Source organism: Lepidochelys kempii, chromosome 2 (genome assembly GCF_965140265.1).
Source record: "Lepidochelys kempii isolate rLepKem1 chromosome 2, rLepKem1.hap2, whole genome shotgun sequence".
NCBI lineage: Eukaryota > Metazoa > Chordata > Testudines > Cheloniidae > Lepidochelys > Lepidochelys kempii.
The window spans coordinates 81,807,145-81,834,981 of NC_133257.1; the positions used below are offsets into that span (position 1 = coordinate 81,807,145).

Consider the following 27,837-nt stretch of genomic DNA (forward strand, 5'->3'; position numbering starts at 1 on the left):
TTTCCACATGTAGCTCCCTTTTTTCTGCCTCTCCAGATGAGATAAGAAAGCCACAAGCAAGGAAGGCAAGAGTTTCTGGGGATAATGATGCTAACCTTCCTTTGTAAAGTGCTTTTGAGATCTACTGATGAAAAGTGCCATATAAGTGTGATATACCAGGGTATAATCCAGACTAATGAGCTGCTGTGTCACCCCTGCTCTTCAACCCTGGGTGCCTTACAATGCTTTGCTGAAGTAGCTCCCACCTGGATGGCTCACAAACAGTCTTCCAGCGTGCAAGCCACACCCTGTGTGTCTGTGTGTAACTGCAGTCTGCCAGCCACATTTGGGTTACGCTCTGCCTCTCACCAGCCTTGGTTGGGTGACCCCAACACACCCCCAGTTCCAGATTTCCCCCCAGACTTGTATATTCTGTACCACCCAGCCCCCTCCTGGATAGTAAAAAATATTTTAAGTCCATTATTCCTTTAAGGGAACAGTATGCCAGCTTATTATGAATAGTTATTCAGACACTTCAATTCTAATATACTGGATTAGATAAAAGCGTAAAACAAGTTTATTAAGAGAGAGATTTTAAGTGAGTGCAAGTAATGAGGAATGAGTGTCAGAAATGGTTACAAGAAAAATAAAGATAAGACATTCACTAATATCTAACTTAAACTATATCAGATTCAAGCAAAGTTTCTCATGCATGCTTTCAGCAGTAGCAGTCTTACTGACCAAATCCTGTAGGTCAGGATCCCTCCCTCAGAGCATTTCCAGCTGGAAGCAAGGCAACAGACACTGTGTGGAAGGGGACTCCATGCTGTTCCTTTGCTAAAATGTAGATTCCCCCCCCCCCTTTTTTTTTTCCCTGACCTCTTTTCTGCCAAAAAATGGCCACTTAGCAGGTAATGGTCCATCAGCATTGTTTACACCTGGCTGAGACAGCAGTTTACCCATTGTCTCTGAGAAACTGGTCTTGCCTCTCCCCAGACTTCTCTGGAATGCATACTTTTAGTCACGATCTCAGCTTATGTTTATAACTTCACATGTAAAACTGCTACGTGCATTTTGCCATGTTGTTATTGATCAGCAAATTATGAGGTTGTAAAGGAAATGATACCTCACAAGACATGGCTTGTACAAAATTGTTACAATAGTGTGTGGGGTGTGAACACAGGGGCGTATTCTGTCACAATACGTATCAATAATAATAATATTCTCTGGTAATTTTTGTATCCCAGAAATTTAAGTCTCAAAGGGTGGATTCTCACCTTGATTTATTGATATTTTGGTGACAGAACTAGGTGTGGAAAATATTTAGGCTTTGATTCTTCGCTGTATATGAGCTGAGTTTGACAGTGGGAGTTGATTCCCTGATTCAGGCCTGCCTGGCATCTGTGCAGGATACCATTGGCATAAGTTAGGGCTGTACAGGGACAATGGTGGGGACCTTGCACTAGTGGAGGATAAATAGGGGAGCTCTGCTGTGTGATGCCCCCTCTGTTCTTATCTATACTCCACTCCCAGTACATCCCCTTGTTCCCCTTTCACAAGGGGTAGAGAGGTACCTGGTGCAGGATGTGGTGGGAAGGTCTCCTGTGCAGGAGGGATTCTCCACTGTCTATCTTTAGCCTGTTTCAAGCCACTTTGCTCTGTTTATGGTGACTGACTGGACTGGAGAATCTGGTCGTGAATTTTTTGAAAAGAAAAATATATTTGGGGGACAGAGGGAAGGTGAAGTAGGAGAAGGAATAGTATGTAAAATATCATCAGTAGACATGGTAATTGTAATAGCCTTTAAGATTTAATCAGCTGGGATACAAATATTACCAGAGAATCGTGCTTACCTCACTTTGGGCTTTCTTGTCTCACTTGAACAGGACAAGAAAATGAGTAATATAGTAGAGGCTTCACCCAGAAGCCCATTTATGTGAAGGGAATGGGAAATATGGATCTTATGCAGATAAACAGAATGTGGGATAAACATCAGTAAGGATATGATTCTGTCACCGCTTCTGTGATTTTTCCGGGATCTCCAGGACTTGTTCTGGGGAACGGTTGGAGCAGCTGTCGACCCCGGGGCCACTGGAACAGTTGATTGGCGGCCGGCCCCAGGTGCAACAGGCCAGCGGCTAACCCCAGGCACAGTGGCCCTCTGGGGCTGGAACAGCAGTGGTCACCCTCTGCTGCAGGAGCAGTGCCAGGGCTGTAGCAGCTGCAAGCCCCAGCAGCACTCTGTTTGTGTGTGTCCCGGCCCCGTGTCCTGTCTCCTCCGCTCCCCTCGGGATATTTTTCATAAAAGTCGGGATAGGTTGGGGGCTTCCGTTAATTTTTGTTTATTGCCCGTGACCTGTCTGTGACTTTTAATAAAAATACTCATGACAGACTCTTAACCTGAAACTTCAGACATTTCAGTGCAGTGAGATGAGAAATGACCTCCTCCCCTAAGTTCTGTTGTATCCTCTACAGTCCCAAAGATCATCATGAGTCTGTCCAGCTATCGTTCAGTTATTTAAGTTCAATCTATTTTAATTCTGTTTAAAAATTAAGTGCATACTTTATTCACATTTTATCCATGTTTGTTTGAAATGTGTTTCCTTTTTTGTTTACAGTCAGGCACAACTGCTCTGTTCTTTGCTGCACAGCAAGGCCACAATGATGTTGTGAGGTTTCTCTTTGAATTTGGTGCCTCTACTGAATTTAGAACTAAAGTAAGAGATTGGTCTGCTTTATTTCCAAAATTTAATTCTGCATTAATGGCTTGTTTCCTCTTGATCTGCGACATGGCATTACAGCAAGAGGATCATAAAATAATTTCCCTGCTTGCACATTTTCTAAGCTATGAGTAATACAGTCCTCTGGCAAAATGTTAATTCAAGGCTAGTTTTTATTGTCTAGGCTTGATAGCTTGAGGTTGGTACCATTTCTTTACAGTGTATATTTTCAGATTGTGAAAGCTGCAGTGAAGAGATCAGTCCCTCTCATGCTGTCCCACAATGAGAAGAAGAGGTCACACAATGAAATTGTTGACAAGTAAATTTAGAACAAATAGAAGGAATTAACACAGTGGTGAGTCTGTGGAATTCACTGCTGTAGGAAGTTAAAGTTAAGAAGCGCTGGTTAATCATGTTTATATATACTACATGAGTAGTATGTGTGTGTTAAGAGGGGTAATTAAATCTGTTTGCTTGATGCTTTAGGATGATCATGGAAGAAATCAGGAAATCTTTTTCCCTTCATATTCAGCATTGCACTGGTGGCACTGTGTCTATTATTAAGGCAGCCTGATACTTTCTAAGACCTTGTTATAACTGCAAAACTTCCATTGTTTGAGCCGAACTCTTCCAGGCTGGGTGTCAGCCTCAGATCAAAAATTTTTTTAGAAAATTTTAATCAGAACAGTTCCGCTGTTTCAAAGAATGAGGCTAGTGAAATTTTCTTTGCCGATGTTAAAATATTCTGATGAACTTTTCTTGAAAAGCTCTAGCCCCTCACCCCTATGCTTTAGGGTAGAGGCTTGCAATTTAATGGGATGGTAGCCTTACTATTAAGGATGCACCTTTTGCCATCCCATGGAAAATCCACCCAAATCTGGCCAAGTGGTAAGCCTTTGAAATATTGCAGTTCATGCATGTTCAATAGAGATTTTAAGCAGCTAAACCCTCCAAAGATTCCATCCTTATTGAGGATGCTCCACCCTGTCCCAGCTCCTGTGTGACTGGACTGTGCATGCGTCAACCCCGCAGAGCAACTGAGCATGCTGCAGCCCAGAGCTGTGGGAGGCTCAGAAAGACTTTCCCTGTAATGGCTGCTCCAAGCCAGTGTGGTACATGGTTCCCTTGTTCTCCGTGACCTTTCTGCTGGCACTCAGGAAGCTGTCTTATTTGAATGCAATGGGGATGAAAGCTAGGCTGAGGGGGGAAGGAAAGGAGTAGATTGGGACAATGGGACTGGGGGGCGGGGGGAGAAGAGAAACTGGGACTGGCTGGGCAAGGAGACTGGGACTAGGAGCTAAGGAGGGCAGGATTGGGAGATGGGCAGGGGAGGAGCACCCTGGGACCAGTTGGGTAAAGAAACTGGAAGCTGGGAGGGAGGCAGGTGAAGGTGGGACTGAAATCAGGTGGGAGGAATGTTGGCAAAGGAGACTGGGTGCTGAGGAAATGGACTGGGACTAGGATCCAGAGTGTGAAATGGGCAATGGGACTGGGAGCCAGTTGGCAAGGAGGTGAGATAATATGAGCAAGTGGGAAGCTGGAGGTAGGAAGGCAACTGCAACTGGCAGGACAAAGACTGGGACAAGGAGCTTGGGAGAAGATGAGGGGACAGAAACTGAGACTGGATGAGGAGCCAGGGAAGAGAGCTGGGACTAGGAGCCAGTCAGATCACACAAGGAACTGGGAAGGAACGAACTGGAAGTGGGAGTTGGATGGTGAGACTGGGACTTGGACTCTAAAGCTAGATGTGGAGACTGACTGGGATGATAAATCTGAGGAGTAGAGACTGGAACTGGCTAGGCAAGGAAAAAATGGGACTGTGACAAGCAGCCAGGGGTAGGGAAGAAACAGGCCTGGGACGAGGACAGTTGGGAAAGAACAAAGCAGAAGGGGTCAAGTTTAGGGGAAATGAGGTGAAAAGTCTGGACCCACTGGAGTACACTCCCCTCCACAGCTTGCAATGAAACCCCAGGTTCTCAAGTCTCACCATTCCTCTGCAGTCAGAAAATATCTGTGAAACCCACTGGCAAAGTGTGTATCTCATCCCCCTCTATTGCTCCTCCCCTGCCCATCTCCTATTGCTGGTCTGCATAGGGTATGATAACCTACTACTGCTATCAGTTCATATTTATTTAGGTCAGAAGGGACCATGATGATCATCTAGTCTGACCTCCTGCACAACGCAGGCCACAGAATTTCACCCACCACTCCTGCAAAAAACCCTCACACCTATATCTGTGCTATTGAAGTTCTCAAATCATAGTTTAAAGACTTCAAGGAGCAGAGAATCCTCCAGCAAGTGACCCGTGCCCCATGCTACAGAGGAAAGTTACTCCATTAGCTCAAGGGGCAGAGGTCTGTGCAGTGGATTTAAAGATTCCAACACAGCTGATGACCCATGTGTCATTATACTGACACCCACATGATGGAATTTGTTTCTACAGTTTGCTTTTCTTTAAATCTAGCAAAGTACACACACAACTCCATTAAAAGGACACTGTTACAGGGTTACAGTCAAGCACTCAAAAGTTAAGAAATGCCAGAATTCAGATTGTGTGTGGAACCTTAATTGGGCCCTTTGTGCATATGAATTACAATATATTTTTAAATACATGATCACTAGGATGCTTTAGGGGTCAACCCAGACCAATAAGGGATCATCACCACCTTCCCTGTAACCTTGTGTGCTGTGCTGCTTTGGCTCAGATCGCTGACATGAGAAGCATCCTCAGAGCACTGTGGCCTCACCCTGGCTGCCACCAGTTTGGTTACCCCTTCCAGGATGACACCAACAGCTCTTCTAGCCCTGTCATGTCCACTCACAAAACCGTACAAGTTCGCTGCTACTTTAAAAAAAGAGACATTTCAGAGTAGCACCCGTGTTAGTCTGTATCAGCAAAAAGAAAGAGGAGTACTTGTGGCACCTTAGAGACTAAGGCATTTATTTGGGCATAAGCTTTCGTGGGCTAAAACCCACTTTGTGCCCTGCACCAGCCAGTTAGTTAAGCTGAGGATTTTACTCTTCAGTTTGAAACACTGCACTAGGATGGCTGTGTAATAAAGCAAGATTAAGTCTATTAGCAAAGAACAGCTATTTAAATGATACCAAGCAGAAGTAATTGGGATAGAAATGGTTACAAACAAGCAAAAGTAAAAATACATTTCTAAGACCCAAAGCTAACTTAGAGCCTTTGTTCCAAGCAGTTTTCTCACCACAGTTCTTCCAGCATGGCTGGCCACTCCTTAGCCAGGGCCCAACGTGCTTCATTTCTCAGTCTCCTCACATGAAAAATGCCAACATAACTTTGAAAGATATAAGCAGAGAGAGAAAAAGCTAATAGTCTTGCTGGAGGAGTGTAGCAAAGCCAAGACTCACTGTCATTGCACCTCCTGCTGGTTGTCCTGGGAATTAGCTCTTTCCAGTCTAAGGAATGCCCCCTGCAGGCCAGTGTCTCGCCTGCCGCTGGTCCCATGTCCCTCCCAGACCCCAGTGCCCTTTACCTTGGGGTTCTGCCCCAGTAGTACCCCCTCACTCTGGGTCCCCAACCCTCTAAACCCACCTTGCCTCAGTGGCTACTGCCAGTCATCATCTAGCCCCCACTCACTGGGGCAGACTGCAGTCTATAATGGCTACTCATCATTCACAAGGGGGTAGGACCTGCTGCCTTTGTCTATTCTCAGGCTGACCCTCTGCAACCCCAGTACCTTTTCATAGGCCTTCATCAAGGCCTGCAGCACAGTGGTTTACCAGGCTAGAGCTCCCTATCTCCCTTTTGCCCTTCCCCAGCACTGCTCTGTTTCAAGTACCTTACTCCCAAGCTGCTAGCCCTTCCCACTCCAGGGCTAGAGTGAGACTCCTTCAGCTCCTGGCCCACAGCCCTCTCATCAGGGCCAGCTGGGCCCCGTTTGAGCTGGCCACAGCTGTGGCTGGTTCCCCAACCAGCCTAGGTTTGCTGCTTTCACTCCTTTTCCCCAGCCACAGCCCTCTCCAGGGCTGCTTTTATCTCCTGTTCTGCAGGAGTGGGGCAGCTGCCAGGAGGACCCACATTCCTTCGTCTGGGACAGTGGGATTTAAGCCCTGGCTGCCAAACACCTTTTAAGAACATATTTCCAGCACATATTAATAATTTTTCATATAGCACCCCTACATACTCCATGCAGTAATACTAAAGCCCAGTGTATTGCCAGTTCATGTATGATACCTTACATGATACATTTTAGATACAGATCATCACAGTGAGTTGGGGTACACTGATTTCATCAGGGCTAAACTGCTACATATGGGGGAGCCTCTTGCCCTCTGAATTGGGGGGGGTGTCTTAGGGTCACAATCACACACTGTTCCAATACTGCTAAGTCATCCTACCCTCTCTCCCATAACCTCCCAGAGACAGACCAGGTTACAGCATCCTCCCCCTCCCTGCTCTTCTGTTGCTGCGGCTGGAACACCCTTACCCTCTGCTTTGGGAACAGCTCTCACCTTCTGCACTGGTAGCTATTTGAGTGGTGTTGGGGGATGTCTCTCCTGGGAATTACCCTTTTTCGGCATGGGCAACAGTGTTTAACAACATGGCAAGCCAGGCATTTTGTTGCTAGTTACTGCTGGTGAAGTTTCTGTCCTAGTGTCACTGCAGCTCTTTTCCATCATGGCAGTTAAGTTACATGTGAGGGAGCATGTCCTACCCCGATTTTGTACACTGACTTAATGAATAGCATCATGTCTCCCTGTAGTGGTTGACTCACAGTGCCTATAACAACCTGTGATTGCTGACACCTTTAGCTGAAGCGGTAGGGACTTAGAATCATAGAATATCAGGGTTGGAAGGGACCTCAGGAGGTCATCTAGTCCAACCCCCTGCTCAAAGCAGGACCAATCCCTAAATTTTTTTTGCCCCAGATCCCTCAAGGATTGAACTCACAACCCTGGGTTTAGCAGGCCAATGCTCAAACCACTGAGCTATGCCTCCCTCCCTTGTGCCTATGGTCTGTGATCTGAGTGTTGTGTGTGCTTCCACAGTTCAATACAGATCTCATCTAGCAGTACAGTCCTGTGTCTGACTTCCCCTGCTGCCAGTTCTCAGGCAGGGAACCAGTGAGTGGGAGGCAGGGCATATCAGGAGGTCAGGCTAGGGCTAAAGGAGAACTGTGGTTGAGGTGGATCTAGTGACTGCTAGAACTGAGGTCAGCAGCATGCAACTTAGGCCATTGGATCAGAGGCCGGGTGTGCTGGCAGTCACTGTGTGGGGTAGGGTGTTCTGTTTATGAGAAGGACAAACTAGGAGTGGGGAGGGAATTAAGTTCATACAAGGGGAAAAGAATCCGAGCAGAGTTTTCTTCCTTCCCATTCCTCACAAAAGAAACCTCAGGACAAGAATTCTCCTACTGACACAGCTACGGTCTAACTTATGGGGGAAAGACTCAAAGTACAACTCACTGCAATTCACTGGCTAGATATTGCATATCTTGTGTGAGCCAAATTCTGGTACTCAGCACTTGCTTATGTCTTACGGACCCGTTCTGTATAGCATTTGCCTTCTCTTCTTATTGTCCCCATTCTTTGCTTGTTTGCAGGATGGCGGTACCGCTCTGTTAGCAGCTTGTCAGTATGGCCACACGCGAGTGGTGGAAACTCTACTGAAGCATGGTGCCAACATACATGATCAACTATGTGTGAGTTCATTGTTTGTTCCGCTGTCAGTGGTGTTTATATCTACTTCCAAAGTGTGGAGTTTTACAGTTCAGCTACTACAGATTGTCTTAGCACCAGTGCAGTAAGGCATTTGCCAAAGGTTCTCTTTTTATACATTTTTAATGTAACTGTTATTAATTGTGTGTTCGTTACGATACTGGGAGAAAGGTACAAAGCCAAGAAGGAAAATTTAGTTGGTCTATATTACCAAGTTAGGTCATCTGAACTACATCATTCACGGCTGTGAAAAATTTCACTCTCTGTGCGATGTAATTAAGCCATCCTAAGCCCTGGTATCGATACTGCTGCGTCAACGGAAGAATTCTTCTGTTACCCTACCTGACGTCTTTCAGAAGTGGATTTACTACAGTGATGGATGAACCCCTTCCCTTGCTGTAGTAAATGTCTATTTTGCAGCAATGGCACACTTCTACCGTATACCTCTCCTTTTGTGTATTGTGGCTGAAAGGAAAACTTTCAAATCTTTGGGCCTGATTCTCCATGCCCATTGTGTCATTTTTCACACGCCAGAGTAAATAGCTACATAAGGTGCAAGGCAGTGGAGGATCAGGCCTTTAGTTTTTCTCTTGACATGCGGATATCGTTACAGGTAGAACTGCAGTTACATTTTCTTAACATCATTACATGCTGACATTCAGTTAAAGTGAAGATACTGGGGGAATGTACCTCTCTCACCTGACAATGCTTTGAAAACAAATAAAAATAAATAACTGGTACAAATGACTTGATGGACATAATATAGCTGGATTTTCAGAGGGCTGGAAGGGACTGATCAGGCCCTGGATGAATCCCCATCTGATTTACTGTGGTAGAGTTGCATACAAGCATAATAAAACAAAAATGCGTGGCTTTGCACCCTCTGCCACCCTTCCCTAACTCAAGTCAACCCAGACAAAAAGGAAGTCATCCTCTGTGGGGTTATGATGTTCTCTCAGCTAACTCTACTGGAGCTAAGTCCCATGATGGGAAGTGCTCCCATAAGGTGCTAAGTCCCTTCATCCTCCCTCATTTCACAGCAATGTTCAACATCTTCCAGTTTCAAGCCCTAAACACACAGTATCCCCTGTGTGTAACATACCTGGCTATGACTTCCTGTTCCATGTTTGCTGTTGCATAGTGATTACTTTTTTTACCCTGAGGGGCCATATTTAGCCATGTTTGTCACTTCCTGGTAGGGTGTGCGCTATGTATTTCCACTGAGGTCTAAAATAACATTTGCCACATCCAACGCATGCACTTAGATGTGAAGGCAATAAAGTAACCTCCCTGCCATCTCTCTAGGAATGGAGCAGCATTCTTAATTGTATTTATAAGCTTGTTTTGATTACCCGTAGCCATTTTTTTTAGAAGTTGTGCAATAACACCCTTATGTAGGCAGTTAAAAAATTAAAATAAAAGAGAATTCAGAGGAAAACAAGTATTAGCTCTGCTTCTTTTGCATAGCGCTGCTGAATTAAGTTTGCAAGGTGGTGGTGGTGTCTGGCTGCCTACTTGATTGGCAAGCTTCCATGCAAGAGGGAGTTCAAACCCAAGCTTGTCAGAGCAATTATTCTAAAAGCATCAGGATTTCACTTTCAATCTTTAAGCTGACTAAATGTTAGCAGTGTGGGGAAGAGAAGGAGCCCTAATTAAAAGGAAACCTTTTTTGCATTGATTGGTGCTGTAATAAAGAGCTGTTTTCAGATTACTAAACATTATTTGTTCTGAAAGAGGAACTTGAACAGAAGGACTCCTGTTGTGTCTGTCTGGTGCACACAGCCTGCAAAAGGGGCTAAACACAATTACCCAACCCTGTGCGCCTGCCAACTAGCCAGACACCATCTAGCCTTCAGTGTGCCCAAGTAACACATACATTACTTGTATGTTGGAACAAGTCAGTGTGCAATCAAATATAATAATCTAATGGCTTGTCCACGTAGCACATTACTGCATGGGAAGCCATGGTGTGAATCTACAGACCACCAGCTTGCCACACAGTAACATCCTGTGTGGACACTGCTACAGCGCAGTGAAAGTACCAGAGTGTAGCTTAGCGTATTGTCCTTTCAAGTAGTAGCACCTCAGCCGCACTCTAGGACTTTCATTGCACTCTAGCAGTGTCCACCTGGGATGTTACTGCACAGCAAGCTGTGCACTGTAGATTCATATTATGGCTTGCCATGTAAGCAAGCCCTAAAACCCATGAAGTGTAAGAAACCTAGCCAAAGAGAAATATGGGAAATAAAATCTCGTCCATCAGACGCTTCTTCTGATTCCCAAGATCTCAACCCTCTTGGCATCAGGGGCAAACTTTCCAAATCTGGGACCTGAAGCAAGGACCACTGGCAACCCACTGATGCTGGATCAGGTCCCTGGTGATTGGAAAAAATAAGGTCTTCTATTGTCTAAGTAGCTCCGCTGAGTATAAACAACTGCAGTTAGTCCCAGTGTAGTGATGTACCACCAACATGTAAGCAAGGGGCTTTTGCTAAAATATTCCCCTTAGCCTGTGATAAACTTAGTGTGCCAGGGGAGAATGCAGTTGCAGAGGGAGGGTGGAGCGGGTTTAGCATCTTATTAATTTGTTTACCCATTTAAACCAAAACACTTCCTCTTAACCATAGGGGAAACAAAATTCCCTTAATATGCACTTCAGTGGGAACTACACAGGCAGAGACTGCATCATGTCTGAATGCCTGTCCCAACACCAATGCAAGTTTCCACTCTTAGCTAGACAAATAAAACATTACAGCTGACTGAAATTTTGAAACCTTTTTTTCATTGGAAAATGGCCTTTTTTCAAAGAAGAACCTAAAAATGTTTGACTTTTGGAAACCTAACACAGAAAATGTTTTTGGATGTCAAAAGCTGAAAACATCTACAATTTAAAAAAAAAAATGTTTTTTGTTGAAAAGCCAAAAACTGTCTGTGAAGTGTTTTGAAAAATCAAAAATTGTTAATTTCTTTCAAAAGCTTTTATAGAAAATACCATTTTCCAGCCAGGTCCACAAACTACCTTGCTGAGTGTAAGCCACTGGTAAGTGTTTCTATTTCAGGTCCTCCTTTTATGGCTGCTCTACAGAGATGAGTCTACTGCAACTGCCAGCCAAAGGAGTTAATCCTTCAGCTCGACTGGTAGAAGTTAGTGATTTTAGGCCCCAATTCAGCAAAGTGCTTACGCAGATGCTTTAAATTAAATACATGGTTAAGTCCATCCTTCTTTAGCAAAGCACTTAAGAACTTTGCTGCATAGGGATGGACTTAAGTATGTGCTTAAGTGCTTTGGTGACTTGGAGGCCTTAACATGGCAGGCCCTGGGTTCAAATCTCAGCTTTGACCCATGATTGCAGACATTACATTTGTATACGTAAGAGGAATGCTACACACCCAGTCTAGTTTGTTGTGAACTAAACTCAGGATTTTGGTGATGACGAGTTTCTTGTGTGTAGCTATTTATACGTTATTAAGTTGCATAATGGCACAGACAGGGAAATATGTTTTGATGTAAATATCTAGTGTAGCTTTACCAATTAAGCTTTACTTATTTTTACTCAGGATGGAGCTACTGCACTTTTTCTGGCTGCCCAAGGAGGTTATCTGGATGTCATCAGATTATTGTTATCTTCAGGAGCAAAGGTCAACCAGCCAAGGCAGGTAATGTTCAGCATTGCACTACCAAAGCAGAGACGGCATTTAATTAACATTCTCTTGCTAAAAATATGGCTGGAATTTTCAAAGGCCCTAAGGGAGTTAATCTTTCAACTGAAGCTGGGCACCTAATGTCCTCAGGCCCCTTTGAAATTCCATCTTAAAACACTAGCAGTCGATAGTACTCCACATATCCCCTGCTAAAGTCAACCAGTCAGACTTATGTATTTATTAAAACCCAACCACAGCTATGTCTTTGGTATCAAAGTTAATCTTTGATAAAAAGCTTTGACTTTGAGTTCACTTCATGCTGTCTATACACACTGTAATAATCAGTCGTAAATTGTAGTTTAACCTCCTTAAACATTTGGTACCTGTACAACTGCCATCCCTGTTTCAACTTAGTTGCTCTCTAGGTTCTGATGCATAACCACATGCATAACTTTAAGCATGAGAGTAGATCCACTGAAGACAGTGGAGCTACTCTCCTGCTTTGTTACACAATGTGCTTAGTGCTTTGCTGGATCAGACACTACTGCTCTGGGGGCCGAATCCAACTCCCGTTAAAGTCAAGTGGAGTTGATTCAGGCCTCAAGGGAATGCAAACATTTTAAACTACATCAGGAAGTAAATATAGATGAAAGGTTTCTAACGTAGCCATAATTTTGCCTCCTTGTATCTGAAGAGGGAGTCTTAATAGGTCTTAATAGGTCAGCCATTTTTTTTGCCTTTGGATGCTGACATGCATGTAAAATGAGCACTTATGTATCTAGCCACCAATTTGAGCATCCAGATGGGGATTTGCAGATCTTACTTAGATACCCATATTAGAAAACGGGGTTTCCCAGGATGCTTGATTTTACATCAGAGAGTCTCACCTAAGGGTTGCTAAACCAGTTCAAATAAGCTAATCTACCCTAAATCTTCACCACACTTAACCTGTACATTTAAAAATATTTGGGTAATGTTCCCTTCTTGCATTGTTCATGTATGTCTCTGCTAGCTGGCTGAGGTTTACTGGTTTCAGCTGGGTAGGAAATGAGGAAATAGGAGAAAATGGGATGAGAGAGCCCTAATACAGTGCAGAATGTAGTATGTGAATAGGCTGTCTAGCTTTTCCTATATTTCCTGACTTCCTACCCAGAAGAGCCCAGCAAGTCACAGCCGGGCAGCAGAGAATTACATGTACTGCTTCAGCAGCTTCTGTGAGGGCCATGGGTGTCTTTTCATTGGAAAAATCTCTGCTGCTACTTAGCATAAGGAAATAGGACCATCCATTCATATACCTGTATATCCACATTGAGACCATCCTACCCCTCTGTCTGTACCCTCTCCCTTAGCCACCAGTTTATAGGTAGAAAGTAGGCAGGTGTTCTCTGAGCTGATGCTTACATTACTCTTTGGCTACAGTCTCTCTGGCTTTGTCTAGTCTGTGATTTGTTAAAAGGTGGTAACCAACACATTCTAGGTATCTAGGGCAGTGTATACTTTAATATGAGCTAAACCAGTCAAGATAAAGCTATGGGGAATGCCGAGCTTTAACTCGACCATGTTAAAGTGTACACTGCCTTGTCTACACTATACTCTTAGCTAACATGTCAACTAAGTAAGATGTTCTAACACCTAATAATAACACACTCTTAAACTGAAGTCCAGGCCGAGCCTCTCTGTCTTGTCTCTAAGGGTATGTCTATGTAACCCATGCCCTAAGTTCCCTGTAAACCGCACCGCCGCGCAGCAGCCTATTTAGCACCACGCAGGCGCTCAGAGAACCCGCCCGGGGACCTGTCACCTGCCAAGGCTGGGGGAGGGGCACCCCTCCTCCGGTCCCAACCTGCCATGGCCGGGACCTGCCGCAGCTGGGGCGCCCCTCCCGCAGCCTGAACGAGGCCAGGTCAGTGCAGCCTCAGCTGCAGCTGGGGCAGCCCTACCCCAGCCGGGGCAGCCTGGCCCAAACCCAGGTGACCTAGCTTAGACCCAGCTGCGGCGGCCTGGCTCCAGGGCAGCACGACCTGAACCTGCGTGGTCCAGCCGAGGCGGCCCGGCCTGGCCTGAACCTGGGCGGCCCAGCCTAGACCCAGCTGCTCCAGGGCGGCCCTGCCTGGCCCCAGCCGTGGCCGGGGCAGCGTGGCCCCAACCCAGCTGCTGCCGGGGCAGCCTGGCCCAAACCCGGGTGGCCTGGCCCAGACCCAGCCGTGGCCAGGGCGCCCCTCCCTCAACCCAGCCCGGATCTCTGGGGTCAGGGGAGGGGTGCCTATCCTGTGGCCCCAGCCCCAGAGCTTCTGCGGCAGGGAGAGGCGCTTCTCCCCTGCCAGCCGAGGTGCTGCTGTGGGGGGAGAGAGCTAGGGGGAGTCTTCTCTCCCTGCCGTAGCCCCAGAGCACTGTCCTGCATCCCAAATCCCTCCTCCCAGCCCCACCCCAGAGCCCACACCTCCAGCCGGAGTTCCCAACCCCCTGCCCCAGCCCTGAACCCCTTCCCATACTCCGAACCCCTCAGACTCACCCCCACCACATGAATTTTGTTATGTGCACCAATATGGAGGTGATGTGTCCTCCATATTGGTGCCCATAACAAAATTCATTCCGCACATGGGTGGGGAAAATGAGAGGGAACACTGTATGCCTGCAGGGTGTGGTGCTCTGAATACTTCTGGTGGCACCTAAACAACCTAGAGATTGATGAATCCGTTATAGCCTTGGTTAAAATCCATGGGGGCTTTAGCTCATGCAGTAGAGGCTCATGCACTAAGTTTCAGAGGTCCCAGATTCGATCCCGCCCGCCGACAACCGGGGTCTGTCAGCATTACATCTGCACAGTAATTAAACACCTGTGGCTGGCCTGGGTCAGTTGACTCAGGATTGCTGGTTGGGCTCGGGCTGCGGGGCTGTTAAATTGAGGTGTAGACATTCGGGCTATGGCTGGGGTCTGGGACTCTTCCCCCTGATAGGGATTCCCAGGGCCCTGGCTCCAGCTCGAGCCCAGGCATCTCTACAGCAATTTTACAACCCCACAGTCTGAGCTCCACGAGCCTGAGTCATCTGACCTGGACCCACCACTGCTATGTTGCAGATCTTTTATTCCAGTGTAAAAGTACCCTAGCAGTCTAGACCTAGATCGGTGCAAGGTTCCTTTTGGCCTTTGCTAAGTTCGGTACCTAGTGACCAGCTGCTAAGTTTAGCTCTGGATAAATTCCGTGGTGTTTATGTCTGGAATCTTTGTTTGGGCCCATCTCTAATCTGAACTGTTTTCTTAACAAATGAAAAACCTGTTATTATCACTCTGATAATTAAAGAAATGGCTTGATGGGCTTTCATCACTTCCCCCGCCCCGCCCACAAAAATTAGCCTTGGTTCAAGTGTGAGAAATATCCATCCAAGAGTGATATTTAAACAGTGCTCCTCAACCAGCAACTGCAACATTGCTATATTGCCATCACTGATGAAGTAAGTATTTCCTGGTGCTATGTTGCACTGTATATAAGGCTGGCCTTAAGCTTTGTAGGTCCCTATGTGAAGTAAAACTTACCAGACCCCATCCTTCTCTTTCCCCCCTCACCACCAGGCCCTCTTTCTGTCTTGCTCTCGTGAATGTACATCTCAACATTTACATTATTTAATAATGTAGCTTTGGGACCAATTTCATTTGTTTCTTCCTTAACAGTATAATTTCTGCCTGCACAGACATCCTTTCCTTCCTTGTGACGTTGTGACAGGGTCTCCATGGGGGCTGCACTGACATTCTTTTGCCATCATGTGGTCTAGACAGAGCTTTGGGAGCAGCATCTGAAGCCTGGTACAGGCTAGCTTTCTTTGCCGCTCTAACTCCAAAACAAATATCAGAGCGGTAGTCGTGTTAGTCTGTATCCACAAAAACAACGGGGAGTCCGGTGGCACCTTACGGACTAACAAACCAAGATGGTTGTTTGCCAGTGAGGTTCACATGAAGGGTGACATGCTGCATCACACCAAGTTTTTAGTCTTAGATGCCAGGGGACGATCAAAATATTCAGTCTCTGAAAATTCAGCTTTTAAAGGGTTTTTTATATTAGTTTCCATATAACATGCGTTGTGTGTGTGTGTGTGTATAGACACACACAATAAAACCTACAGACATTTTATGTGTGGATCAAGAAAGCATTGTTATCAGCAAGGGGACAGAACTGCAACTGGTGTAAAAGGCACAGCTCCATTGCCGTCAGTGGAGCTATGCCAGTTAACACCAGCTGAGGACCAGACTCTTAAGGTTACGCAACGCATCTGCCATGGGGCTCCTTAGTGGTAGTGCCATGAACACCATGGCTACTACCTTGATTTGGCCCCTCCTAAAAATCCACAACCACATCCAAACTCTGGTGAATAGTAAAGTCCAGAGCCACAAAGCGGTCTCTTGAATTAGTGGAGTAAGATAAAGGTCAGCATAAATGTATGTCAGGAGGGAATGATATGATGATAGGTTATAGGGCTGTTAGGTGTAGCCAGATACAGTTTGTCTCTTTGTTTGCAATCACATAAGAAAATAAATATAGTTTTAATATAGGTAATGTATTTAAAATTCCCTATATTAGAAATATAATGGCCACATCAGGTCTAACCAAGCTCTGTTTGGGAAAGGATCCAGTGGCGATGGGGAAGAGAAAGGCAAAGGTAGCTTAGAGCCACCTTTTGACCTCCCCCAATCCCAGGGCAGCCAATGGCAGCTCTTACTGAACCTGGCTGGTAACACACACCTGTGAGCTGTTACACAATTGGGAATGGCTGAAGTGCAGCAGCACTTTGGCAGTGCTCACTATGCTGTGGGGTGGGAGTGAAATTGTTTAGACTCCACTGCGCTGGCTCTGTGCTACTGAGGAGTCCTGTATACAAGGGAAATCCTCAGATGGCTTTTTTAGGGCAGCTTCATGTCTTTTTTTTGCACCATGGACCCGTGCAAAGGGGACACATGTCAGGGGCCAAGCAGCTGGCCTAACGTGTAAATATTGTACCTATTTGGATGGTACCACTCTCCTCACCCATTGGGGACACCAATCTCGGAGGAAGAAGCTGCAGCTAACAATTTGCCTATGTACTGTATCCTGCTCTGCCCCCAACTTCATTTGTTTTTGTCATCTTTGCGTGTAAGCTCTTCAGGGCATGCACAGTCTCCTACTGTGTGTTTTAACAGCACCTACCATAATCAGTGCCCTGATCCTTTGGGCACTACTGCAATATAAATAATAGTGTTATCATTTCCATCTGCTTCTTTTTATTCATATAGTAAAACCTTAACTTAGCCTGAACTAAAGCAAAGCTACCAAGTCCCCTGTGCTAAACTTGTCTCGTCGTGTTTTGCAATTCTTACATACGTAGAACCACAAATTGCGCAATACATGTTCTATGTGCAGATTTCCCTGTTTTGATGGGGCTTGGATCTTTTCCAGACTTTCCCAGCTCATGACTCTGGTGCCATATCCTAGCGCTCTCTGCTGGACAAAGTTTAAAAATGATCATGAAACACTTGAGTCATTGAGGGGGGAAAAGCTGTATATTGGAGATGGACAATTTTTGCCATCCCACTTGTTAGCGTGAGTTATATATATGCTCTGCATAAAAGAGAGCCTTTGAATTTTATTTTTGGATCACAAAGAAAATTCACTGTGTAAACAGGATGTATACTAGGATGTGGGCAGCCACTGTGATATCAATGAGAACATAGATACAGAATTCAGAGTAACAGCCGTGTTAGTCTGTATTCGCAAAAAGAAAAGGAGTACTTGTGGCACCTTAGAGACTAACCAATTTATTAGAGCATAAGCTTTCGTGAGCTACAGCTCACTTCATCAGATGCATATCGTGGAAACTCCTAGATACAGAAATTACTCAAGAAAAAAAAAGCTCCTTTTTTTTTCATTATTACTGTGTATTGGGCCTTAACTATGAAACCATGATTTCAGGATGTATCTTTGCTCGTTCTGTGCATCAGAAAAGACAGAAATGTAAAGGCTCGGCATGTATCAATGGGAGGAATGTTCTGCCCATTCTACCAAATGTGCTTAACCAGTTTCCCACCAAATGTGCTAAACAGCAAGCTGGTGAGCACACAGTTGGTGAGAATAAAAAGGATTTAACAATAAAAAGGAAAGTAGGGTTCTATGTATGTAGTGTAAAATGTTCAGCTTGGTTATGCGTGGGGAATTAGGTTTGATACTTTCATTCCACAACAATGGGAGAGGTCTGCCTAATACACTCAGCTCCCAAATGGTGCTTAAATGAAACCGTCTGTGTCTAGTTATGGCAGTGGTCCCTAAACTTTTCACGGTCGTGCCCCCCCTTACTCCTATTCCCCTTACTCCGCCCCCTCCTCCGCATGGAGCCAGAGCCAGGAGCAGGGCCATGGCGACAGGAGTAAGGGGGCTGAGGGCAAGTCTTGGGCCAAGAGCGGAGCCACAGCTGGGAATGGAGCTGCAGCCAGGGGCTGAGGCTGGGGGCAGGGCTGGGGCCAGGGCTAGGAACGGAACCATGGCTGGGCCGTGGTCGGGGATCAAGGCTGGGGCTGGGAGCAGAGCCTCAGTCAGGAGCTGGGGCTGCGACAGAGCAGGGCTTGGTAGCACTCCCTTCCCATGCCCCGTGGGGGCTGGCCCAGGCCCTGCCACGCCCCCCCAAACATTCCTCCATGCCCCCCTAGGGGAGCAAATCCCACAGTTTGGGGACCACTGTTTTTATAGCATAAGATTTTATTAAGGTATCCAAGCTCACTCCTTCCAGTAGCCAGAATCTAGCAGTGAGCTGTCAGAGAGCAGTGTCACAAAGTGAAGTCTATATCAGTCTTGTTTTGCTTGAAGGATGGGACAGCTCCTTTGTGGATAGCATCTCAGATGGGTCACAGCGAGGTAGTGAGGGTAATGCTGCTCCGGGGAGCTGATCGAGATGCCACACGGAACGTGAGTAATTTTCACTTTTGGAGTGACTCTTAAAGGGAGACTGCCCATTTTCTTAGCATCTTTCATCAGAGGATCTCCGCACACTATACATCAATTAATTTAGTCTCAGACCACCCCGGTGAGATAAGAAAAAATAATGATGCCTAATGTACTGTTGGGGAAACCGAGGCAGAGACACATTGGAATTAGCTCAAGATCACACACACAAATTCTATGGTGGACATGGAAATAGGACTTACATCCTCAGGAATCTTCTAGGGCCCCAAAGCCATCTGCATGAAAGCATTACACCTCTGTACAAGTTTGGGGATCCCTGTATCCCCTCTCCTTGTCAGGCAGTGCAGCTCCAGTGAGCCAGGATGCCATGAGCTGCCCTTTCCCTCGGCCTCTGGGCCCATCCTTTTGTAGGGGTTCTTTAGTGCAGGAGATGGGGAAAGAAAAGTTCATACAAATTCCCTGTGGTGTTAGAGATGAGTGAGACTGAAGATGATGCGTGTTGTCCCCAGCTTTACCCCTCCTGCATTCTCCCTCCCTGCTCCCCATTCAGAGATCCCTAGATTTGCAGATGGCCCACCATGAATTCCAGAGACAGACGGAATGATGCTGTGGAGGTGGATATGCAAAGATCATGCATGGAGGGGACTATCCCTACATGGAGTCAGTGGGAACAACCCTCCATTCAGTCAGAGAGCTTGTAAAGCTATCATAATAACTGAACACTTTTCTTTCTTTCTCCATTAAAGGATGGTACCACTGCTTTACTTAAAGCTGCTAACAAAGGGTATCATGACGTTATAGAGGAATTACTCAAATTCTCTCCTGCACTTGGCCTGTTGAAGGTATGTACTGAAGTATGTTGATATTGGCATATAGAGTTTGAGAGGCAAAAGGCCTGCTTCTCTACTGCTTTCATTGACATCAGTACAAAGCGAGTGTTCTGATTTGGTGCTGATTCACAACCATTTTATAGGTATTTATAACTATGAAAAGGGAAGGCAGTGAAAATCTATATTCTTTTGATTTCAATACTCTTTAAATATGATTAAAACTCTTCTTTAAAATCCTACATACTAAGCTTTGGGAGGAAGATGCATACTGTGCTGTAGATAGAATTAAGCTTTGTTTTCTGCTATTTTTGTCTGAAATAAATAGATTGATGCAATTTTAGTGCCAAATCCTGCCCTCTGTTGCACTAATGTTACTGAGGGTGGAATTTGGCAAAGCAAGTTAGACTGCAAACTAGAATTCTAAGAGTGCTATTCCAGACAAAGCAATTCTGTATTTGATTTAGTTCTCTTTGAATGAATGTAGAGGCTTTGAAAATTACATCGGCTATTTGCAGGCAGATTTTTAAAAGCTGATTTCATGTGCCCATAGATTGCAGTTGCAAACATTACTGGCATGATTTTGCAGCTATTTTGGGGTGTAACTAATGTCACTTGGAGGTGTTAGTACCAGATTTTCAAGTAGAAACAGGTACTTAAACATCCAGGTGACATTAACTGTGGGTAGTTAACCACTACTGTATCACTCATTACAAGTGCAAAATTGCATCCCCACTTATTTGCATTTTCAATTCTGTGGCCCCAAAAAGGAGGCAGGCCTGTGGTGAAAGGTCTGGCCCCAACTCTCCAACATATATATTGAGAGAGAGAGAAAGAGAGAGAAGAAGCAAAAAACCCACAAAACTGGTTTGCCTAGAATATATTTCAAGTGATTTTATTTTGCTTTCTAAAGGCTGAAGTTAGTCTCCAGATCAACCTTTTGTTGTTTATTTAACATACTTCTAGTCTATTGAAAAATAGAATTACAAAAAAAACACTACTACTTGGTAATGTCAGCCTGACTCTTATTTACACTAACACGCCTTGAATTACATTTATACCCACTTTAAAGCCTGTCATAAATATAAAGGGAAGGGTAAACCCCTTTGAAATCCCTCCTGGCCAGGGGAAAGCTCCTCTCACCTGTAAAGGGTTAAGAAGCTAAAGGTAACCTCGCTGGCACCTGACCAAAATGACCAATGAGGAGACAAGATACTTTCAAAAGCTGGGAGGAGGGAGAGAAACAAAGGGTCTGTGTCTGTCTGTAGTCGTCTTGGCCAGGGACAGAACAGGAATGGAGTCTTAGAACTTTTAGTAAGTAATCTAGCTAGGTATGTGTTAGATTATGATTTCTTTAAATGGCTGAGAAAAGAATTGTGCTGAATAGAATAACTGTTTCTGTCTGTGTATCTTTTTTGTAGCTTAAGGTTTTGCCTAGAGGGGTTCTCTATGTTTTTGAATCTAATTACCCTGTAAGATATTTACCATCCTGATTTTACAGGGGGGATTTCTTTATTTCTATTTACTTCTATTTTTTATTAAAAGTCTTCTTGTAAAACACTGAATGCTTTTTCATTGTTCTCAGATCCAAGGGTTTGGGTCTGTGGTCACCTATGCAAATTGGTGAGGCTTTTTATCCAACATTTCCCAGGAAAGGGGGGGTGCAAGTGTTGGGAGGATTGTTCAGTGTTCTTAAGATCCAAGGGTCTGGGTCTGTAGTCACCTAGGCAAATTGGTGAGGCTTTTTACCAAACCTTGTCCAGGAAGTGGGGTGCAAGGTTTTGGGAAGTATTTTGGGGGGAAGGACGCGTCCAAACAGCTCTTCCCCAGTAACCAGTATTAGTTTGGTGGTGGTAGCGGCCAGTCCAAGGTGTAATATTTTGTACCTTGGGGAAGTTTTGACCTAAGCTGGTAAAGATAAGCTTAGGAGGTTTTTCATGCAGGTCCCCACATCTGTACCCTAGAGTTCAGAGTGGGGGAGGAACCGTGACAAAGCCCCTGTACATTGCCAGGAAAGAGACTCATTGTTAAGGCCCTGTGTCTTTATGTCTGATCAGATCACTTTTGATGGCCTAATCTCTATAGTGTTGTTTCTCTTTTCCTTATACGCAGGTCTGTTCTTTGCTGCTGTTTCTGTTTTTGTTGTTTCCCCCCCATGCACCTGGTACAAATGTTTAGATGTATGTTTATATTTTCTAGAATGGGACTTCTGCTCTCCATGCGGCCGTGCTGGGTGGCAACATTAAAGCAGTCGCACTACTTTTGGAAGCGGGAGCAGATCCTTCTCTTAGGAACAAGGTACATTTTGGTGTTTTATCCAGAGCTTGTACAATGTACCTGTGAAAACATTAAACATTGTTTCTTCTCTGTTACTACTAAACTCATTTTGAACAGCGGCAGTCCGCACTTTTGCATGTTGTCTTTGCAATGTGCCTCAACCCTCATCCAAAGAAATTATTCTCCATGCCCATTCAATCTTTAGTTTCTCTATAACACTAATTACAAGGATGCCAATTAGTGCCACTAAGGATAGTGGTATTTGTGATGTGGACATTAACCCAAGAAGAATTGGATGGGGACTATGCAGTCATTCAATATAGATAGACCACCAAAGATTAAATTGTCACAACTTTCCGTCATACCAACTCACACCAGTCAGTTAGAAGTGAAAAGCTCTGTATACCATTACTGCTCCCCTGAGCTATCCAATCTCACTAATTCATAAACTCTGTGTTGGTGTGCAAACTATATTTGAGAGAAACTATGACCAGCTAATATTCTTGGACAATCATAAATTACAGATATCTATGCACCAGGACTGGGTTGCGCCACCGGAGTTTAGATCTGGATTCAAACTTTCCCAAACCCTGTGTGTATTTGGATCTGAAATTTTGGATTAGTTTTAAATTAGATTACATTTTGGATTAGAAACAGCAGGTTGAAATCATAACTTATTTTCAAACTTTATATAGCAGGGTCCTTGAGATGATTCAGCTTCTTGGGTCTCCCTTTATTAATTATATTGGGGAGACAGAACAAATCACTCAGATCCCATAATTTATTACATGAATTCAGCACTTTTCATGTTTGCAAATTGCCTGCAAACAAGTTTTTACTTGATTCCATTAAGTATGTTATAATATGTATTGCATATCTTATGCAAACGTTTCTTCCTCTGTAGTTTGTTCATGAGCTATTTGTTGCAAGTACACCTCTACCCCAATATAACGCTGTCCTCGGGAGCCAAAAAATCGTACCGCATTATAGGTGAAACCGCGTTACATCGAACTTAATTTGATCCACCGGAGTGTGCAGCCCTGCCCACCCCGGAGCACTGCTTTACTGCGTTATATATGAATTTGTGTTATATCAGGGTAGAGATGTAGTTGCTATCAGGTTGGGTTGGTTAGTTGTGATTGGACACAGGTCACATGGTATTGTTTTCTGTTCTCTGAATGAATGAGTGAACATTTCAGAATCAGGTTTCTGGTACAAATATTCTTGTTTGTGAATTCATCAACATTTATTTTCTGAGTATTCTCTAACAGTTGCTTAAAATATGCTGTTTCCATGAACACTCCTGGTAAGGTCATTTGCTGAAATACAGAAGAAAAAGGCTGCAAACAGGTGGAACAAACTCTCATTTTAAATCATGAGAATAGTCACATAAAATATTTAAGTAGTCAGACAGGCTTGATATAGGGAAAGAGAATGATTTCTAAAGCATTTTAAGATTTACCATATAAGAACTAGGAATTATAATTATCTTGAATAAGGGAAATAAAATTTACATATACTATTTCTATCACTTTCCACTAGATGGAAGCAGAGTCAATCTCTTTAAAACAATAGTTTATATTTTATTAGTAGTTCATGCTTTGTTTTGATAATATCCAAACAGATGTGCCAGTTTTTGCAACTACTAACAGTTATTTGCAGAGGGTGATAGAGTCCTTTCCTTGAGCTTTATTCTATAGTTCTTTCCCCTCCTCCCCACATTGGAAAATATTTGGAAAATAATATGCCATTTGGTGTCGTTGGGTGGATTTCCAAAACAAGAACATTACTTTGAAGAAATATTTCCATTATATCTAAATGTTAATTTCTACAGGTCCTATTCCCATCGTTTTTGTTTTCAGTGGATATAAAGTAGGAGACAAAAATCTTTGATACTCTGGTCACTAAGAATCTAATACAAAGCCCATTTGCTGCTGGGGTTTTTTTGTTTGTTTGTTTTGTTTTCCCCCATGCACACAGTACAAATGTTAGATGTCCATTTACTTCTGCGGGCTTTGGATAATGTCCTAAAGATCTGCCCCTGCTGCCATTGAATTCAATGGCAATATTCTCTTTTGCTTCTATGGGACTGTCATAGGGACTCCAAAATCCCCCCAGCGCAGAGCCTGTCAGCTGTTCAAATTTCACATAAGCCTTATTTTGAGGACTTGAGTAGAGCTTACATGTTTTATAGGCCTTGTGTTGACCCCTTTGTAGAGGACCAAATTTCACTTTTAAGGCCTCTCTACACTGTCTAAAATTTGAAATGGTTTTAAAAACTGGTCCACTAAATGATAAAGGAGCCATAGAGTAGACCAGGCTTGGGTAACCTGTACAGCTTGTGATGAAGTGGGTTCAAAACAAGCATATGGCAGGATTATAGGAAGTGAACACAAGGAAGAAAGAACAGGAGGACTTGTGGCACCTTAGAGACTAACACATTTATTTGAGCATAAGCTTTCATGAGCTACAGCTCACTTCATCAGAAGAAATTGTGATTACTCTTTCAGGGCTAGATTTTAATTAGCCCTAATAAGGCCACAACAGGTAAAGAAGGGGGGTAGGGCAAGTAAGGTGAGTGTGGCCACATTAGGGGTACCCAGAGCCCGGCATGAGGGGATGGGGCTGGAACAGGAGCTACATGTCAGATACCCTCCCCCGCATGAGCAAATGGGTAGAACCACTGCTCTACTGCATGCTAGCCTATGGAGCTGTCCAGACCTTTAGGAGGGAGGGAAGTAGCATCCAAAAAAAGGGGGTGAAATAATGTATTCCTCCTCAAAGCGTACAGGGAAGGAACTGTGACTCAGCTACAGTCACTGTTAGGTAGGGTTGAGCCTAAAGGTTCATCTTAGCCCATAGTAACTAGAGTGCAGCCTACATTTAAACACAAATGATTCTTTATTGCGCCCAACGTTTTCTTGAGGACTTTAAATTCTGGCCCGCATTTTCTAATCATGCTGTTTCTTGTTTCAGGCAAATGAACTGCCAGCAGAACTAACACAAAATGAACGCATCCTCCGGCTCCTCCGGACAAAAGAAAAGCACAGGAAAAGCTAACCCAACTTTGTGTCGGATGTGGTTTGGCAGGGAGGAGCCAGGTCCACACTGGCACGAAAGCAAATCTGGTTTTGAAAATGGCTTATTGAACCTGATTGCAGAATTGATTTAGCATGATTTAGCAAGGTCAGCCTTCAGCACAGAGCAGGGGTGCACTAAAGCTTCAGTTTTGCATCATTGAACTCAATAGGAGTTTTGCCATGGGCTTCAGTGAGAGCAAGATAGGGCCCTAAAGGCCTTTTTGCACCACAGCCCTGTCTATACTTGAAAATCCCAGCATTCCCAGCAGTGCTATAAATCCTAAAATGTGTGTAGTACACTTTATAGCCACACACAAGTGCTCCAACCATTTCACAGGCATTCCCACTACTGTTTTGACTGCACTAGCTGAGATCAAGTCCTAACGCCTCTTTGTGTACCTGTTCAGTTTGAATCATTCAGCTTGTGTAGATGGGAAGCACAGATGTTCCAGCTGCACTGGTTCAATTAATCTCCTCAGCACAGTCCCCCAAGGCTTCAACCCACCCTTCAGTGATGGCTTTGGCAGTTTGGAGACCAGGCTGTGCCCCCCTTCCTCCCCACGGCCATTCCATGCAGGCCTGAAAGCTAAGGGGTGCTCATCTGGTCTCAGCTGTGCCCAGTAACTCCTTCCCTGTTTGCAGCCACATGTAGGACAGGAATATAGGACACAAACCAGCCTATTGAAATCACAACTTTATTTAGAACAAGGAATTTTTTTTTGGCCAGTACGAAAACAACCCACAACACAATGGGGAAAAGTTAGGGAGCAGAAACACCACAGCATCTACACACCCACACTAGAAACTTCAGTTCCATATGTAATGGACTACCTTACTCTGGAGTTGGCATGGCACGGAGGTAACTGTTTCATCTGTATCTCATATTTGCTGGAGACCTGAAAAGGAGACTTAAGTGAAAACATATCCCAGGCTGCCCCCTCCCCCATCCCAAGTAAATCCTAGTTCTCTTGCTTACTAGGAGTGGGGGGGTTAAGTAACTTCTGGTTCTCCCCACTATCCTTGAGGATCAGAACATCTGCTAGGGGGCGACTCCCTGAGGTGGGGGAGGAGGATTGGAGAAACTGGCTGTGTGCCAATGGGTACCTCAAAGGGGTGTCCTCCCTGCAGCCCCTGGCCTTGACTGCTCTGTTTGGATCGTAGAGGGAGACACAGGAGAAAAGGTAGGTGTTACTTAAGCAACAACTCATTAAAATGATCCAAAACTTTACAATTTACCCCAAAAGTTATCAAGCAAATGAGAGCAAACTTGTTTCCTCCTCAGATTAAACTTTGACCTGTGTAGTACCACAATCCATCCAACAGTGGGTATGGGGAAAGCTGGTGGCCTTCTGCAATGTAGTTCCCTTTCCCTCCTAACATATGCTCAAATCCATGGACAGAACAGAGCCACTGGAAACAGTCACTGTGCAAACCAAGCGTAGCATGTTGTTAACATATATTTAGCTGTGAAGCATACCTGTATGGGTGTTATAAATGTACAGTATACATTGTACACACAAACACATGTATATGACGTGGCTTAGTGTTCACCAGCTACTATGCAATGCAGCTGCTCCAGGGACCTGTGCCTGGAATTATGGGAGAGGGCCCATTATGAGCAGGTACATCAGCAGTTGGTAGGCCATGTGTAATGTGGGCACATTATACTCCTGAGGGCATTCTGTGCCAAAAAAATTAAAAAAATCTGTGCACAATATTTTAAAATTCTGCAAATTTTATTTGTTAAATAAATGTGAAGGCTTCAGCATGGCATGGGGGAGCACAGGCCACTGGCTGCACAGAGGTGGTAGATCACTCTGCAGCTTCTCCCGGGACACGGACTCACTGGTGAGGCTGCACCCAACCCTGACACAGTGCAAGGACCAGGCCTTCCCCAGAAGCACCCCAGGGCCTGCTGCTCCATGCGAGGTGCACCAGGTGTGGGCAGGCAGGTTCAGCACGGCAGGATCCAAGTGTGGAGGGGCTTAGTGTGGGGGGATCCAGGTGTTGGTTGAGAGGGTTCTGTGTGGGGCCATGTGGGTGTGGGCAGCTCAGTGGGGGATTCAGGTGTGTGGGAGATCTGTATGCACAGGGACTTGTTAGGGGGTTCTGGATACAACCATAATGGGATGCTGCAGGAGGGTCCAGGTGAAGGTGGTTGGGGCTCGGCGGGGAGGGAGCCTGGGCATGTGGGGTGAATAGAGCTGGGGGGGGGGTCTGGGTGTAGGAGGATAGAGCTTGGCAGGGGGATCTGGGTGTGGGAGAGTCCAGATGCTGGGGGAATGGGGCTCGGTGGGGTGGAGATCCAGGTGCAGCTGGTTGGGACTAGGTGGGGTGGGGATCCAGGTGACTTATCAGAGTGGTCCAGGTGCAGGGGGAGTGGGGCTCCTTAAGAGGGTTCTGGGTGTGGGGGTGTGAGGCTCCATGGGAGGGTCTGGGTATGAGGGGTCTGGATGCACGGTGGTTGGTGGGTGGGAGAGCAGCTCTCTGTACAGTGATCCTTCCCTCTGCAGCTGAGGAGCGATGGGCGCAGGAAGTGGGGGGTCGGGGGGTTTGCAGACTTTCCTGCAGTTGGGGGCGAAATCTCGGGGTGGGTCTGACCCAGCCCTTGATGCTGTGCAGGGGAAGAGGAAGTCCCGTCCTCCCCAGCCCAGCCAGGACTAGCAGCTGAGCCCAGCGCAGGGTAGGAGCCACCAGCCAGGT

General features: G+C 45.2%; 1 protein-coding gene across 1 annotated transcript in view; it reads left to right on the top strand.

Moving 5' to 3' along the window:
• Window positions 1-26,859, top strand: part of ANKRD29 (ankyrin repeat domain 29) — a 42,369-nt gene extending 15,510 nt beyond the window's left edge. Inside the window, exons 4-10 of the mRNA XM_073331382.1 lie at window positions 2,598-2,696; window positions 8,271-8,369; window positions 11,944-12,042; window positions 18,855-18,953; window positions 19,697-19,792; window positions 21,977-22,075; window positions 25,031-26,859. Of these exons, the coding sequence (XP_073187483.1) occupies window positions 2,598-2,696; window positions 8,271-8,369; window positions 11,944-12,042; window positions 18,855-18,953; window positions 19,697-19,792; window positions 21,977-22,075; window positions 25,031-25,114 (675 nt within the window). The 3' untranslated portion in view covers window positions 25,115-26,859. The remainder of the gene's footprint in view (window positions 1-2,597; window positions 2,697-8,270; window positions 8,370-11,943; window positions 12,043-18,854; window positions 18,954-19,696; window positions 19,793-21,976; window positions 22,076-25,030) is intronic.
• Window positions 26,860-27,837: the final 978 nt, after the last annotated feature.